This window comes from Hippocampus bargibanti, linkage group LG19 (genome assembly GCF_051943395.1).
Source record: "Hippocampus bargibanti isolate YZ-2025 linkage group LG19, ASM5194339v1, whole genome shotgun sequence".
Taxonomy (NCBI): Eukaryota; Metazoa; Chordata; class Actinopteri; order Syngnathiformes; family Syngnathidae; genus Hippocampus; species Hippocampus bargibanti.
In genome coordinates, this window is record NC_142752.1 from 9,885,001 (window position 1) to 9,902,321 (window position 17,321).

Consider the following 17,321-nt stretch of genomic DNA (forward strand, 5'->3'; position numbering starts at 1 on the left):
CGCGGACTAGACAGTCATTAACTACATCGCGCGCACATTTGGTCGGGTGCATATGGTCACAGTGACATAATCCTCTTGTGCCACAGACACCCTCGCAGTGAAGCAACAACTGTACCGCATGCTCCATTGGCGGGCCTTGCATGTCACTCCGAGGCCTTCAGAAGTGCTATATCTGAATCACTCACGGCTGTTAGTGTGGCGTGGTTCATTAGACGTCCACTAGAGGATGCTGTTGACCAGGAAATTACTTGACTTGAAAAAATTTAAGAAATACTGTCATGAAGCTGTTTGAATTTTTTTCTATGAACGTGCGGATTCATGATAACGTCATAAAATTGCAATATTATTCGGTATTTTTGCTAGCTTCAGAGCTGTACAACCTTTCTTAATGATGTCCATCAATTCTTGAAAAGTCCGTCTTGAAAATGGCTTTAACAGTATATCTGCAACCAAATCAACTTCTTCTTCAGCCATTGTGGGTTGAGAAAACCGCTATTAAATCAACACAACAATATAATTGCCTATGCAACACGCTACAGATGTAGTGTGCTAGCTCTTACTAGTATGCTCTTATCACTAGCGGCTAGTATTACTATGATTGGCTTGTGACTCCCCAATCATGTGATTTGCGAAAACGCTGACGTTTCCAGCGACTTCCAGCAGGCCTTGGGTTGCCAACTTGAACTCTGAGTGGTTAAAACAACAGTTTCATCGACATTGATTTTTGTACTCCAGGGTCAGCATAACTGATTGTGAAGGCATCCAGGTCGATTTCTGACCCTGGTAACAAATGATGGCTGAAATGTGATGGTTTAAATGCTTAAAGGACCACCGACGTCTCCGGACAAGTTGTGTCCATATTTGTAAAATCGCTTCAAATGACTTCTGCTGAGCGTATTTTACAAAGATTCCACCGCATATGGCTAGATTTTACGTTTTAAGACTCGCGCTGAATATGCCGGAAGTCTTGTTTTTGAGTTGATGACGAGTCCTCACCCTACGTCACTGATGGAACGCCCCTGACTGAGAAAGGACATACCTTGCATCACCTCAATGCATTTTGCGGTACTTTGTTTGGTCTGAAAACTTCGTGTTGATCTGTGTGAATAACATGAATAACGCGATGGTGAATCTTTGTATGTTACACCGAGACAACTCTTTGATATTCGTTGACAAAAATTCCAAGCTGAATATAAACCTATTTCCAACGGAGCTCTGCCACCATCTTCTGCATTTTCTGTGACACTACACATCAGTCTTGATTTGTCAAAATGACCCTGAAGACCTTCTTTAATCGATTACAAACATGTATACTTTCCTCTTCAGAACTATTTGAATCATATTCATAACTGGATGTGTAACAAGAAAGCATATCAGAATCTGAAGCCATTGTTTTGATTCTCGAGCAAGGCAAGATGTCTTGGCGTGATGTCACGAACTAGGGGCAGGACTTTCTGAAAATGCCCTTTTTTTTTTTACAGATTTTGGACACTTTAAGTCATTTTTATTGGTGTTTTGCATTTGACTAAAAATATCAGCCTGCGTGTTTTGGGTATTTTAGATGCTATAAAACGTTTTCCTGATGTCAGTTAGGGAACAAAAAAGTGATGTCGGTTGTCCTTTAAATATGAAAGCATTCATCTGGAAGCAGCACAACAGGGGAAAAATAATGAAAGGAAGCTGAAAGACAATTTGGAATTATTTAATAAGAACTCATTGACAAAATATAATTCACATTAGTCTGTGATTCAGATATTTTTAGGCCAGCACAGAATGCCTTGCAAGCTCTGACGCCCGAACACCGGCATGCTTGTTCAGCTCGTGCAACGTCAATGCATCCTTACGCATTAACAGGAAGGGTCTTGAATGTCAATATGTTAGCATCTTTTCCTCTGTCGAATCCCTTTTACATCTGCCATGCGCATTGTTTCTAACCCTGGCGCATCGACAGCCTGAAGCCAAAGAGGAAGCAAACTCCCACTCTTGTCCCCCAACTCTTTCCCTGTAATGTCGAGGCTGAATAAGAAGAGACAGCAGCCCATGCAACTTTTTTGGTCCCCATCGCCCAATTGCGAATCTCAATGTTCAGCTTTTATGACACTGGACCCTCAATGAATTGTCACAGGACACGTTTTTTTTTTTCTTTTCAATTTCCCCACGAGACAGACCAAAGACTGAACAAAGGCCCTAAATAATCATTGCCTCTTTCTTGTAAAAGTGGACAGTCTTTACCTGACACAGTCTACATTTAATTATCCCTTAGCCCAATTGGGAACGGAAGCAGCATCTGGAGAATAACAAATGCAAAATGGCGAAATTGGAAGAAAACAGATATGGAATCATGCAGGAACGTGGTGATCAACGTCAAAACATCTTGTTTTTTTCTTCCTGCAGTCTAAATAGTTTAACCAGTCAATACATATTAGAGGAGATCAATACTGTATGGCCCGTTGCCTTCCTCCTCCAGCTCCTCTGCACAGATGTCCTTTGACAGTGGACGTTAAATGGTCAGGGATATTAAAGTAAAGTTGAGTGCAGAGGAAATGTATGCGATGTAACCTCTATCTATTTGAAGGTGAGCAAAGGGGCTGTGTGAGCGCAGCCCACTGAGGCCCCCTTGTGGCTAGACTTTCGGGTCGTTTCCCGGTGGCTGCAGGGCAAAATAGTCCCGATGCTCTGCGAATGACAACGGCAAGCTTACATACAGAGCTTCTTGGAGGCTGTTGTTTCAAATGAACGGGCTTTTTATGACACGCATGATCTGTTCACACAACTCTTTTTTTCTTCTTGTTTTTGTGTGCATGTCTCCTTTCAGGATGTACCCAATTAAAGAGGTTCCTGTAGAGGAACAGGCTCTGACCGACTGGCTGTATCAGAGGTTTGTGGAGAAAGAGGACCTACTGGCGCACTTCTATGACACAGGTTTGTTTGCTTTTGACCAACCAGGTTATGACTTGCAGGTGCGCACTCGCGCACCACGATATTTGGTGCACCTAAGCAGATGGATTTTGTACTTAACCCATTCACTGCCATTCCCGAATGTATTCGAGAATTGAAAAACATGATGTGGAGCGCCATTCCTGAATTTGTTCAGGTTTTGGTTTTTCTTGCGGGGGGAGTGTGCCAATAAAACGCTGGTCAGACCTCTGGCAATTGTTTTTACAGCTACCCCCATTTCAAGCTCTGATAACTGCAGACCCATATAACTTAGGAATTAACACTTTGTTCGGGTTTTGGATTTTCTTGCAGGGGTGCCGATAAAGCGCTGGACAGACCTCTGGCAATGTTTTTTCTTTTCCACAAGGGGGCAGAATTTATCTTTTTTCCATGTTAGCGTGTTGTTCCAGCTTCAGTTGTTGTTAAAGCGCTATAAAAAAAAACGTTTGTATTACATTGTATTTTGGACAGCCGCCATCATTTCAAGCTCATATAACTCCAGACCCATATAATTTAGGATTTTTTGCAAAAAAGATAGTCTAAGGTTTCTTACGCTGCATTGAATGTTTATGTAGTCCTAAAACTCAATATTCTGCAATTTAAGTGAAAATCGTCTGGCAATGAATGAGTTAATTCATGTTCCACAAACAAAATATTCATCTCAATACAGTGAGACCTCAACTTACAAACACCTTATCTTACAAACTTTTCGTCTTACAAACGTCAAATTTATGAAAATTAAACCTTATAATAAGCACTATTTTCATAATACACACCCACCACGGCTGGCGGAGTGATCTTCGGCGGAAGCACACGACCGAACAGCACCAGAGGTTAAGTTACCAACAGTCCTTATGGAAGGTGACTCTCCTTCCATAAGCCATCAACGACCATCAAAAAGGTAAATAAAACTTTATTTTACAGCACAGTTTATTTCTTTAATTACAGTCGTCATGTAATGCGCCTCTTTCCAAACGGGAATTCCCTTTGACCTTCGACCTCCAACGCCATTCCATCAAGCCATCAATGATGTAAATAAAGTTACTTTATGATACAATGCAGTGTATTTCTTTCATTGCAATACAATAGCACATTTATTATACATAAAATAAGGTATGTTGTGTGTAGTTTTAAGGCTTATTTAGTTGAAAAGTATATTTTATGGAAACCTGGGAACGGATTATTCCCATTTTAATAGTTTCTTATGGGAATTTTTTTTTGAGATACACACTTTTCACCTTACACACTCTGTCTGGGAACTAATTAAGTTTGTAAGTTGAGGTCTCACTGTACTGTGTTTAGATGAGTAAGTAAAATAGACAAAAATATCCTCAGCCAGATTTAATTCTTTTGTTATGTTGATTGCTGGTATTGTATTGTAAATAAATGTATGTGGCATAAAGTCAACAAGCAGCGCTAACTTGCAGCCACAATTCCCACTCGGAACGCATCATGACTTGTGTCCTTTTTCCCACAGGAGCGTTCCCGCCTCCCGAGGGACAGAAGGAAGCGGTTTCACGGCAAATGACCCTGGACCCCGTTTGGCTCTGCGTCATCCAGTCCTTCGCGTTCGTCTCCGGCTACATGTGGTATAGCCTCTTGCGGCACATCTACCGTGGTATGTTTTGAGTAGGCCGACGAGGCCAGCAGCAAGAAGCCCCAACTGGAACCGCCGCCGTCGTGCGACTGATGACTGTACATTAGCGAAGAACGTGGCGAGACTAAAGACAGGGCGGGGTGAGAAAAAAAAAGACAAATGTATACTACGTATAGAGAAACAGAATTCCAGCCCTGACACGACACATGATCTTTCACATCACGGCTCTCATGTTGATGTTTACACATAGGCCCATGCATTCAAAAGGCTCAGGACAAAAAAGGACCGCTGTCGTTTCATGGAGTGTGTATGGACGTGTGCGTCTGTGAATACTGTGACAATAGAAGCATCAAGTCTGCCCTTTAGTCTGCCCTTTTTCGGACGCCCAGTGGGCGTCTCGAAGCAGCCGCCTGGACGCTCTGGTCCTCTCCCCCTTTTGCCCACGTTGCACTAAAGATCCAGACTGCTCCCTGTCCCAGGATATATTCCTGAATGGTAGCTGCCTATATATGTGTGAGGTTTTTTTCTCCCTCTCTTTTTAGTCCGCGCACCTCCACGACAGCCAGTACATTTTTTTTTTGTTGTCATCTGGACATTGGCGAAGCCGTTGTTCAAGGCTAGAACATAAGGATTACTCGAAAAGCGTCTGCAATCGCATAATCTCAAAATGGGCTGAGAAGGCGAGACCGTTTTTTGTTTTTTTTTGCCTCTACTTTCCATCCCTTTCACAATTATTTAAGCCATTCGCTCAGTGTCGTCCATAAACACAAGCCAACGTAATTGTGCTGAATGCTTTTCACAGCATTTCCCAGGAAAAAAAAATTACAACCGCTCACTTTGGCTTTGAAAAAATGTCAGCATTGATACAGTAGGAAGAAGTGATAGTGTTGGTACTCTCGTCCCCTCTTTGTTTTAATTGTTCCCCCTTTGATTAATGTGCTTCATGTGTTGTTACTGTGTGACATCAGAAGATGGAGACAATTCATGCAATATTTCATTTTAAACACGCAAAATCCTCTGTACATAACAAACTTTGAAAAGTCACCTGTATATGAATAATTCAGATTTTATTTTTGTTGTGTTTTTTTTTTAACAGAATTTTGTGTTTATTTCTCAATGGTACACGACACTAATTTTATGTTCCTTTTCTCGAACAGGAAGTTATCGGCAATACTACGCGAGGCTGTTCATCACATGTTTAGTCCAATTTAGACCCTCTTTTTGTTCTAAGCTTTTGCCGAAACCCAAGGACAGAGTTTCCCAAAACATTGTTAGCTCGAGCCTTAAAGGACAACCGACACCACTTTTTTGTTTCCTAACTGACGTCAGAAAAACGTTTTATCGCATCTGAAATAGCCAAAACACGCAGGATGATATTTTTAGTCAAATGCAAAACACAACTAAAAATGACTTAAAGTGTCCAAAAACTACTTCAAATTGAACCCGGAAGTGGCCAGTTTCAGAAGGTCCCGCCCCCTTGTTCGTGATGTCATGCCAAGACATCTTGCCTTGCTCGAGAATCAAAGCAATGGCTTCAGATTCGGAGAAGATGCTTTCTTGTTACTCATCCAGTTATGAATATGATTCAAATAGTTATGAAGAGGAAAGCACAACTGTTCTCAATCGATTAAAGAAGTCTTTCCGGGTCATTCTGAGGCATCAGGACTGATGTGTAGCACCCAGAACATGCAGAAGATGGCGCCCAAGCTCAGTTGGAAATGGGTTATTTTGTCTGCTGGGAATTTGTGTCAGCAAATATCAAATAGTTGGTGCAACACACAACGATTCACCATCGCATTATTTATGTTTTTCTTCTAATTTCGCCATCAACACTTAATTTCAAACCAAACAAAGTGCATTGTGTGTCCTTTCCCTGTCAGGGGCGTTCCTTCCGTGACGTGACGTCAGGAATCGTCACCAACTCAAAAACAAGACTTCCTGAATAATCAGCACGAGTTTTAAAATGTAAAATATAGCTATTTTGCGGTGGAATCTTTGTAAAATACACTCAGTAGAAGTCATTTGAAGCGATTTTACAGATTATGGACACAACTTGTCCGGCGCTGTCGGTTGTCCTTTAAATTTTGTTCATTTTGTGAACCAAAACGGACTTAAAAAAATGCTAAAGATCACAATTAGATCACAATCTAATACAAGAGGCACCCAAGAAATGGTGAACATATTGAATTTTTAAGTGACAATCTATAACCGAAAATAAAATAGGTAATGACACAATTTTTGGGAAACCCTACCAAGCCTACATTCCCTATTGATCCCCATTGATGCAGTTTTCTGATGGATAATAAGATTTTTGGGGACAACTAGTTCCAAAAAAGTCCAGCTAAAATGGGTCCAACAGAGGGACGGGCCACGCCATGTCAAAATGTTCTTTGTGGTTGTGTTTATTTTTTTATTTTATTTTTTACATTAGTTTGGAGTATTACAGATGTACAGCATTCTTTGCTGACGTTAAAAACATTATTTTAGTTATTATTACCCCTTGTTCTTTGTCAGTGTTGACAAAAAGTGTGTGAAATAGAAAAAAATGAAACCCGACTTAACTGATAGAGCATTTCAAATGCTGTCATTCCCTGGACCTTAAAAGCTATTTTTTTTTCAACCGTGTTTCCAATGACTCACGGGGAAGTGATGTTTTCCGCAACGTGGTTTTAGGAAATAAACACAATAGGGGATGAAAACATGATACTTAGAACTGTCTGTAATTTCCCATTTTGTACTTCTCCTTTAAATTCCTAGTAAACAGCCATTTCACAACACAAGAAACTTGTGTTGGAATAAAATATCAAAGATCGTAAACTCCTTTTTCTGCTCGTCGTTTATGCTTTTTTTCAAACAGGTCTTATTGCTGTAGGAATTCTGACACTTTTTCATATGCAAATTCAACCCTACTTCTCTCATGGGATTTTGATATTACGGTTGGTTGACTCTGACTGGAAGGAAGCCTCACGCCTGAAGGAGCCAATGTAATGTAAAGGTCAAATCAGTTGGTATGAGCAAAAAAAAAAAAAAAAAAAATCATGTCACTAACTAACTCATCACTGGAGAAAGGTGTCACTGAGCTATTTCGCAGGTATGAGCCGTGGGCTACTCAATATCACGGTTTGGTGAGTCTTCCGACTATGATAGCATTCCCTATGGCAGCATGATATAAAACATCCCTTTACCCCTCAGAGGGACTAATGATGTATCCATCTATCTGTCAGCTATGTCAAAATGATTCAATGAAGAAGATCAGGCTGGATAATACAGCCCCTTATCTAAAGAGAATAGGATGGCAGGATGTCTTTTAAAAGCCTTTCGGTTGTTTTGACTTCCACGTGTCAGTCACCTTTACATGTTCCAAATGCTCATAAATGACTACAAGCGGCACATTCTAATTGATGAGATTTTTGTTGTGGTATCGTTTCACCGTCATTATTGTACTTGTTCAGATAGATATAGTATGGCAGAATTTTCCCGCATGACATCACATGCTCATAAAATTGTACCTAATCTATTTCATAGCGTTTAAAGGACAACCGACGTCTCCGGACAAGTTGTGTCCATAATTTGTAAAATGGCTTCAAATGACTTCTATTGAGCGTATTTTACAAAGATTCCACCGCATATAGCTATATTTTACGTTTTAAGACTCGCGCTGAATATTCCGGAAGTCTTGTTTTTGAGTTGGTGACGAGTCCGTACGTTACGTCACTGAAGGAACGCCCCAGAATGAAAAAAGGACACATTGTAGCAGTCCTTCCATCACGTCAATGCATTTTGCTGTGCTTGTTTGGTCTGAAAACGTCATGTTGCACCAAAAAGAGTCAGAAGAGGGCGACCAAGCTACATATAAGGAATTTATCAGCCTGTGGAAACGGGCTGATTAATTCCTCACAGGAGCTCGGTCGCCATTTTCTGCCTCTTTTTTGGTGATACATTTCCCCCCAATGTTGCTTCAAAAAGGCACGGAATAAATTATTTAATCGATTGCAAGTATTACATGTATGCTTTCCTCTTCAGAACTATTTGAATCATATTCATAACTGGATGTGTAACAAGAAAGCATATTCTCCGAATCAGAAGCTATTGTTTTGATTCTCCAGCAATGCAAGACGTCTTGGCGTGACGTCACGAACTGGGGGCGAGACTTTCTGAAAATGCCCAATTCGCAGCTCAATTTTTTGCAGATTTTGGACACTCTAAGTCATTTTTATTGGTGTTTTGCATTTGAATAAAAATATCATACTGTGTGTTTTGGGTATTTTAGATGCTATAAAACGTTTTTATGATGTCAGGAAACAAAAAAGTGATGTCAGTTGTCCTTTAACCTACACATTAACACAATTCTCCAGCCCTCGCGGTTATAGTCGGTCACATGCTGAGGAAATGCTGGATGAATTCCCTCAAGTTTCATGTCCTCCATCAGTGAGATGTGTCTGTTGTTGTTTTTTTTTAAGCTGCCTGTTTTTCTCTTAACCCAGCAGCCTGTACGTATTCACACAGCGACGATACGATGACATCCCACAGTCATTCAACTCTCTGCTGGAGTGACCTTTGCAGAGCCAGACTGACAGGTTCAGCCCCGGATGCCCCGCCTCCCTGCAGTTTTGGGCTGTCGCGACTCACCAGGAGAGCAAATAAATGAATCATCTCAGCAAGTGTAAGTGAAAGGGAACTGACTGTTTTTCAGCTTTTGGATCGGATTGGATGTACCTTTGTTCGTCTCGCAGTGAATAAATTTACATTTCACATAAAAGTTATGAAAGGAAAGAAAGAAGTCACTCTCGCAGCACCATCTTGAAGTAATAAAAATAAAAACTAAATAACATAACACAAAACAGTCATTCATTCTTCAGCACTTGCTGTACCATCTTTGTGACATGAAGGAGTACTAGATGAAAGAGGAGAGGATCAAAACGTCCTTTTCAGCAGTGGATCAGGGATGTCATGGTGGAATGTGCATGTCTATTACAAGCTAAATGTAAATTTTGGTACAGAACAATAATGTTCATGCGCCATGAAAATGTAATTGACGAAAAAAAGCAAAATGGCAATCATGCAGTGCTGTAAATTTGTTTTTTTTCTTTTCGTTTCCTGATTTCTGTTCTCTTTGCAAATTTATCACATACAAAAGTTGTCGTGAATCAAATCACACAGACTACTCATGGAAATAGAAAAAGCAGTTTTACAAAATACTAATTTATGAAGTCACAAAATAAAACTCAGCGGTGAAAAAAGCAAATCCTTGATTTTACTGCTGTCGAGGTTGCGGGTGCGTGTGGCTATAAAGTGTCCTTTAGAGTTTTGAAAGGCGTTTATAAATGAAACGGATTATTATTATAAAACCAAATTATTTTTCAGAAAGTTTGGAGGTGGTTTTAATGAGTATTTGGTGCCCTCTGGCGGAGAGTTGTGCGTTTAACCGCTCTACTTTCGCGGGGTTTGCTTAACGCTGTAACCTTGACAATCAGACCACGCCCAGATATTTTCCAACCAATCACAATCAAGATACGCTTGTTGCACTCATTTAAAACTGCACAGTCTTCTGGTTCCCAACGGACTCGAGTGTCATATACTCGTTCATATTCTGTTGACTAATGACATCTATTCAACAAACGCAACAACAGCGCTTCTCGCTGGTATAATCATGTAATGTAATATTTTAACAACTCGATTGAATAGTTTTTTTGTGTTTACCAAAACAAGATGCCGTCCCGCATTGATGACTACGAGGTGCTGTACACCATTGGATCCGGTTCTTACGGAAGATGTCAGAAAATACGACGGAAATCTGACGGAAAGGTGAGTAACCATTGTCTTTTTCTGTGTTTTTAATATTAATGGTACACAATTGCTACTGCTGATTTCTGGGTAACGCCACCAAACCGTCGAGAGACAACGCCAAATAACTTTGTTGCCATGTGGGACTTGTCAACTACCGGTCGGTACATTGAATCCAAAATTCAAAACTTCATACTGTATTTCAGTAATGTATTAGTTGAAACTGAACATTTGTCGTACACAAGTTTTTTTTGTCTGTGATCATCATCACCCCTATTCCTACATGCTGTTCTTGCATTTTTTTTTCATTACATTCTATATTGCCTTTTTTAATTTGCTTTGAAACTTTGATGTACAGTGCCTTGCAAAAGTATTCGGCCCCCTTCAATGTTGCAACCTTTCGCCACAGTTCAGTCTTTAAACATAAAGATATGAAATGTATTTATTTAGTCAAAAATCAACAAGTGGGACACAATCGTGAAGTGCAACAACATTTATTGGATAATTTAAACTTTTTTAACAAATAAAAAAACTGAAAAGTGGAGCGTGCAATATTAGTTATGGAAGAGTGGCAAGAAGAAAGCCATTTCTCAAAGATATCCCTAAAAAGTCTCGTTTAAAGTTTGCCACAAGCCACCTAGGAGACACACCAAACACGTGGAAGAAGGTGCTCTGGTCAGATGAAACCAAAATTGAACTTTTTGCCCACAATGCAAAACGATATGTTTGGCGTAAAAGCAACGCAGCTCATCACTCTGAACATACCATCCCCGCTGTCAAACATGGTGGTGGCAGCATCATTGTTTGGGCCTGCTTTTCTTCAGCAGGGACGACGGGGAAGATGGTTAACATTGACGGTAAGATGGATGCAGCCAAATACAGGAACATTCTGGAAGAAAACCTGTTGGTATCTGCGCAAGATTTGAGACTGGAACGGAGATTTATCTTCCAACAGGACAATGATCCAAAACATAAAAGCCAAATCTACGATGGAATGGTTCAAAAATAAATGTATCCAGGTGTTAGAATGGCCAAGTCAAAGTCAAGACCTGAATCCAATTGAGAAGCTGTGGAAAGAGCTGAAGACTGCTGTTCACAAACACTCTCCATCCAACCTCACTGAGCTCGAGCTGTTTTGCAAGGAAGAATGGGCAAGAATGTCAGTCTCTCGATGTGCAAAACTGATAGAAACATACCCCAAGCGACTTGCAGCTGTAATTGGAGCAAAAGTTGCTGCGACAAAGTATTAACGTAAGGGGGGCGAATAATATTGCACGCCCCACTTTTGAGTTTTTTATTTGTTAAAAAAGTTTAAATTATCCAATAAATGTTGTTCCACTTCACGATTGTGTCCCACTTGTTGATTCTTGACAAAAAAAATAAATGTCATATCTTTATGTTTAAAGCCTGAAATGTGGCGAAAGGTTGCAAGATTCAAGGGGGCCGAATACTTTTGCAAGGCACTGCACGTACTATGCCTGCATTGGTCCCTTTTCTGATATATATTTTTGTAACTTTATTGAACCTTAGATTCTAGTGTGGAAGGAGCTAGATTATGGCACAATGGCCGAGAGCGAGAAACAGATGCTGGTGTCCGAGGTGAACCTGCTGAGGGAGCTGAAGCATCCCAACATAGTTCGATACTACGACCGTATTATCGACCGCACTAACACAATGCTGTACATCGTCATGGAGTACTGCGAGGGTGGCGACCTGGCGAGCCTCATTTCCCGATGCATTCGGTCCAGGTGACCTTGTGACCTCACCAATATGTTTTTATATGTAGTATTCGACACAAAGAATATAATTTTAACATGGTGTCTTTTATTCTGTTACTTTTTTTTTTTTTTTTTTTTTGGGGGGGGGGGGGGGGGGGTTGTCTTTCATCAGACATTATTTAGCCGAAAAGTTCATCCTGCGCGTTACAGCACAGCTCATGTTGGCGCTGAAGGAGTGCCACAAGCGGACTGACGGCAGGCCCACCGTCCTTCACCGGGACTTGAAACCTGCCAACATCTTCCTGGACGTCGGGCAGAATGTGAAGCTAGGTGACTTTGGCCTGGCCCGGATCCTCAACCACGAAACAAGCTTCGCCAAGACATTTGTCGGAACGCCTTACTATATGTCGCCTGTGGGTTCTCAAAAATTGTCAGCACCGAAGTGGCAATTTTGAAAGACTAATTGATCCAACGTTTATCTTCCAGGAGCAAATGAACCAGATGTCATACAATGAAAAGTCGGATATCTGGTCACTGGGTTGTTTACTCTACGAACTGTGCGCTCTATCGTAAGTTTCCACAAGTACATTCCACCACGTGTCGCTTTGTTTACTGCAGAGTGCAAATGTGTGTCTTTGCAGGCCACCCTTCACCGCCTACAACCAAAAGCAGTTGGCCGTCAAGATCCGTGAAGGCAAGTTTGACAGAATCCCGTATCGTTATTCAGAAGAAATAAACACTCTGCTGAAGAAAATGCTCAATTTGAAGGTAAGAAATATCATTAAAGGACAACCGACGTCTCCGGACAAGTTGTGTCCATAATTTGTAAAATGGCTTCACATGACTTCTACTGAGCGTATTTTAATAAGATTCCACCGTATATGGCTATATTTTACGTTTTAAGACTCGCGCTGAACATCCAGGAGGTCTTGTTTTTGAGTTGGTGACGAGTCCGTACGTGACGTCAGAAAAGGACCGCCTCCTCACCGTAAAAAAAGACACATTGTAGCGTCTTTCCATCACGTCAATGTATTTTGCTGTACTGTTTTTTTAAACCATCTCTTACGCCCAAAAGCCGCCAGCAGAGGGAGGCAAACTCCATAGAAAGAATGTATCAGGGCTGTGGAAACGAGTTGATTCATTCCTCACCGGAGCTGGTCGCCATTTTTCTGCCTCTTTTTGAGACACACCCCCCTCTCCCCCCCGCCCGTTTGCCTCAAAATGGCCCAAATAAATTCTTTAATCGATTGCAAACATGTATGCTTTGCTCATCAGGACTATTTGAATCATATTCATAACTGGATGTGTAACAATAAAGCATATTCTCCGAATCTGAAGCCATTGTTTTGATTCACAAGCAATGCAAGACGTCTTGGCGTGACGTCAAGAAAGGGGGGCGGGACTTTCTGAAAATGCCCAATTCGCAGCTCATTTTTTTGCAGATTTTGGACACTTTAAGTCATTTTTATTGGTGTTTTGCATTTGACTAAAAATATCATACTGCATGTTTTGGGTATTTTAGATGCTATAAAACGTTTTTCTGGTGTCAGTTAAAAAACAAAAAAGTGACGTCGGTTGTCCTTTAAGTGATTTACCTGATCTGAAGTTCTTTGTTTAATCTATAGTTCTCTGTTATTGTCACCAGGATTATCTGAGGCCATCTGTGGAATCCATCCTCCAGAGCAGCCTTCTGGCTGAAGTAGTCAGTGAAGAGCAGAGGAAGGTGCAGCTGCTTCGGAGGCGCCAAGCAGTATCTGAGGGTGCTTCTGAAAAGCCCACAGAAGTAACACCTTCTGTCCCAGAGCTCAGACTCAGAGAGCAAGCTCTAAAAGAGCGGGAAAAAGCCCTACGAGAACGTGAGGAGATGCTAGAACGTGAGTTTGGTTTTCACTTGTACAGTGATACCTTGACTTACGAACGCTTTAGCTAACGAACCTTTCGCCTTACGAACATTAAATTCGTGAGAATATAATCTTGGCATACAAACTAGTTTTCGGCGGACGAACCAAACCACACAGCGCCACGGTGGCTGGTGGACTCATTTTCCACACCCCCTTTGAGTGCAGATGTGGTTTGCTATCGAGTGCAGTACTTTTGCAATTATGGGACCGAAAAAGACCCCACCACAGGCTAGTGTGAAGCCGAAGAGGACATAAAAGAAAATTACAGTCGAGCAGAAGAAGGAGGCCATCGAAAAACTCGAACGAGGTGTGCGTTTGTGTGACTTAACGTCCCAGTTCCAGTATGCTAAATCGACCATTGCTACGTGTGGCTAAGGGTGTTTCTGTGTTGTCTAAGCAACGGTCTCGGGCAATAGAAGAGGTTGAAAAACTTCTGTTGATTTGGATTAACGAAAAGCAGCTAGCAGCGGACAGTGTGAGTGAGGGTATTATCGGCGAGAAAGCATGGCAACTTCACTCGGCTATCATCAAGAGGCAACTACATCAACAACCATCACAAAGGTAAATAAAACGACTTTATTATATAGTACAGTTTATTTCTTTAGTTACAATACAATACCACATTTATTATACATAAAATAAGGTATATTTTGTGTAGTTTTAAGGCTGATTTAGTAGAAAATTATGTTTTATGGGGACCTGGGAACGGATTATTCTCATTTTTAATGGTTTCTTATTGGAAATAAATGTTTGGCAGACGAAGTTTTCGCCTTACACGCTTTCTGGGAACCAATTAAGTTTGTATGCTGAGGTATCACTGTACTTGGAAGCAAGAATTTACTTTTGCAGTATGTAATATAATATTTGGACAAATATGAAGCTGTTAATGTGCCTTTGATTTCAGGACGGGAACGTGAGATGTGTGCCCGTGAGCGCCTTGCGGCTGAAAAACTATTAAGGTATTTCACTGTAAGAAAAAAAATGGCATGAATCAATGCATGGCATTTTTCTTTTCAATGTCTTGATTGGCTTTTCTCTTGCTTCTTCACACATTTAAAAACAAGATACATTGAAGATACGATATTGGTTTTAAATGAAAAGGTTTCTCTCAGCCGTCATCTGTACTTCTTTGAAGGTGTTGGACGTTTTGCTCCTCATCCGCAGAGCTTCGTCAGCAAAATAAAGTTGTGCTGGTCAGTCACCCTGTATATATATATATATATATATATATATATATATATATATATATATATATATATATATATATATATATATATATATATATATATATATCCCTAATGAATCGAGTAGACTACTCCCTGAAGCTAATCTAAGTAATCAGATTAGTTTTAGGGAGTAGTCTACTGCTCATCTAAGTAATTAAATGATCTTCAGTGAGTAGTCTACTGCTCCCCCAACCTTAGAGCAGGGATTTATCGGAGCAGAGGTCTGGCACTGCCACCTCAGTCCATAAGGGATATATATATATATAGGGCCAGAGTTACCAGCACAATTTAAATTAGCTGACGACGCTCTTCGGATGAGGAGCGATACGCCCGACAACTTCAAAGAGGTCCAGATAACAGCTGAAGACACCTTTTCATCGATGGACCACTCCTTTTCGACTGAGAGCCGACACAGACTTATTGGTCTTAGCTGCAATGTGTGGGATCTTGTTTCTCCATGGGTGTCTTGCAACCCATGCAGTGTCCAGGTTCTCATCCAAGGTAGGCTACCATAATGTTCAGCTCAATATCAACGCCACAATGGGACTAGACGCTATCAGAACTTGAATATATAACTTAGCTTGTAGCAGACGTGCACATTTCACCTGATCCACTGGTGAAAAGGATGCTTTGATCCTTTCTTTTTTCATCTAGAACTGCTTCATACAACGAAGAGGGTGCAGACAGTGTTTAGGATTGAATGACTCTGTGTCTTTGTGTTGTCATATTATTTGTTATTTTGGCTTCAAGATGGCGCCGCGAGAGTGGCTGCCTTGACAGCAGCTCCTGTTGTTTATTTTTCTACTTCTTTTCGTTCCCTCTTCCTTTCATTATTTTCCTGCTATGAAATGTAAATTTCTCCAGCGTGAGACTATTAAAGACTAATCTAATCTTTAATTTATTGTCTGATTGTTGTGTGTTGTTTCAGAGCGGAGAGTTTGATGAAAAATTTCCATGCGAAGCAAAACCATCTTCTTGATAAAATGGGTATGTATGCACATCCAATGAAGACACACACACACAACCCAATTTTGTATGGTTACACACCCCTTTTTTGCTAGCTAAGCAACCCACAATAATTTCAATATCAGAATGTATAAACAAACTACTTTTTACCTTAGGTGTGTGGAAGCACGCCTCCCCGGCGTCAAAGAGGGTCCAGTTCGCAGGCAGCGACAAGGAAAATCATCAGCTGGATCATTCACATGATGAGTTTATCAGTCGACATGCTCAAATCCTGAATGATGTCGAAAAATCCTGTCAATTCCTCGGCTTCCGTTTGTAAGCGTCGTATGTGACAAAGGGTAATTGTTAGCGGTATGATATCTACTGTGTGTAAATTAAGCTTTTGTCATGAGTCTGCTATTTATGTGGGGGGGAGGGCTTGTTTTATCTAGATTATGCTGTATTGTAATGATTTAAAATACAACATGTGACCAAACTTTCATGTAATCTAAACACTACATGTCGGTTCCAATTGGCACAATGATTGTCTTTGACCATAAATATGGTAGGAACAAATTCAGGTTTTTCATTACAAGTCGATTTTCCACTTCTCCCTGAAATATATATTTTTTGGGTGGCTTTTATGTCACTCAAAGTTTAAACAATATGAAATTAAGACGTACAAAACAAAGAAATTCGGCAAAGCAATTTAAAATACAGTACAAGAACCAAACTTATACAAATTAACAAACGTAATAATTACCAAATGGATTGGATTGAATTAGCCTTTATTAGTCTCACGGTGTGGACATTTACATTCTGGAAGTAAGAGGAAAAGAAGAAGTAGAAAAACAAAACACAGGAGCTGCTGGAAAGGCAGCCATCTTGAAGTCAAAATCATCACAGAGCGATGATAGTCAAATGTCATCGACATTCCTCCAAATCAAAAACGGTGCTTGCATATTCATGCTGCCAAAAAGGCGCAGCCGCTCAGCAGTCTCCTCCTTAATCAATGCCGTGGCCAAAAATCTCCACTGTGAGACTAATAAAGGCAAATCCAATCCAAATACTACAAAACAACCCCTATCCGTTCCACACGACATACAACAACATAGAGTGACAAAAGAAAACACAAAAACATCAAATTTACCTTTTTTGTGTACATTCAATACTTTTTTTTTTCTTTTCGCCCCCGACCGCATTCAATCTTGCT

General features: G+C 40.6%; 2 protein-coding genes across 2 annotated transcripts in view; both read left to right on the forward strand.

Moving 5' to 3' along the window:
• lpgat1 (lysophosphatidylglycerol acyltransferase 1) overlaps positions 1–6,664 on the forward strand; it is a 32,862-nt gene extending 26,198 nt beyond the window's left edge. The window contains exons 7-8 of the mRNA XM_089021482.1: positions 2,816–2,922; positions 4,415–6,664. Of these exons, the coding sequence (XP_088877608.1) occupies positions 2,816–2,922; positions 4,415–4,566 (259 nt within the window). The 3' untranslated portion in view covers positions 4,567–6,664. The remainder of the gene's footprint in view (positions 1–2,815; positions 2,923–4,414) is intronic.
• A 20-nt stretch (positions 6,665–6,684) lies between these two features.
• On the forward strand, positions 6,685–16,595 carry nek2 (NIMA-related kinase 2). Its single transcript, XM_089021484.1, has 10 exons — positions 6,685–9,197; positions 10,244–10,339; positions 11,849–12,066; positions 12,209–12,449; positions 12,523–12,605; positions 12,678–12,804; positions 13,682–13,910; positions 14,842–14,896; positions 16,092–16,150; positions 16,285–16,595. The coding sequence occupies exons 2-10, from the start codon at positions 10,244–10,246 to the stop codon at positions 16,446–16,448; spliced, it is 1,272 nt and encodes a 423-aa protein (XP_088877610.1). The 5' UTR covers positions 6,685–9,197; the 3' UTR covers positions 16,449–16,595.
• The last annotated feature ends 726 nt before the right edge of the window (positions 16,596–17,321 follow it).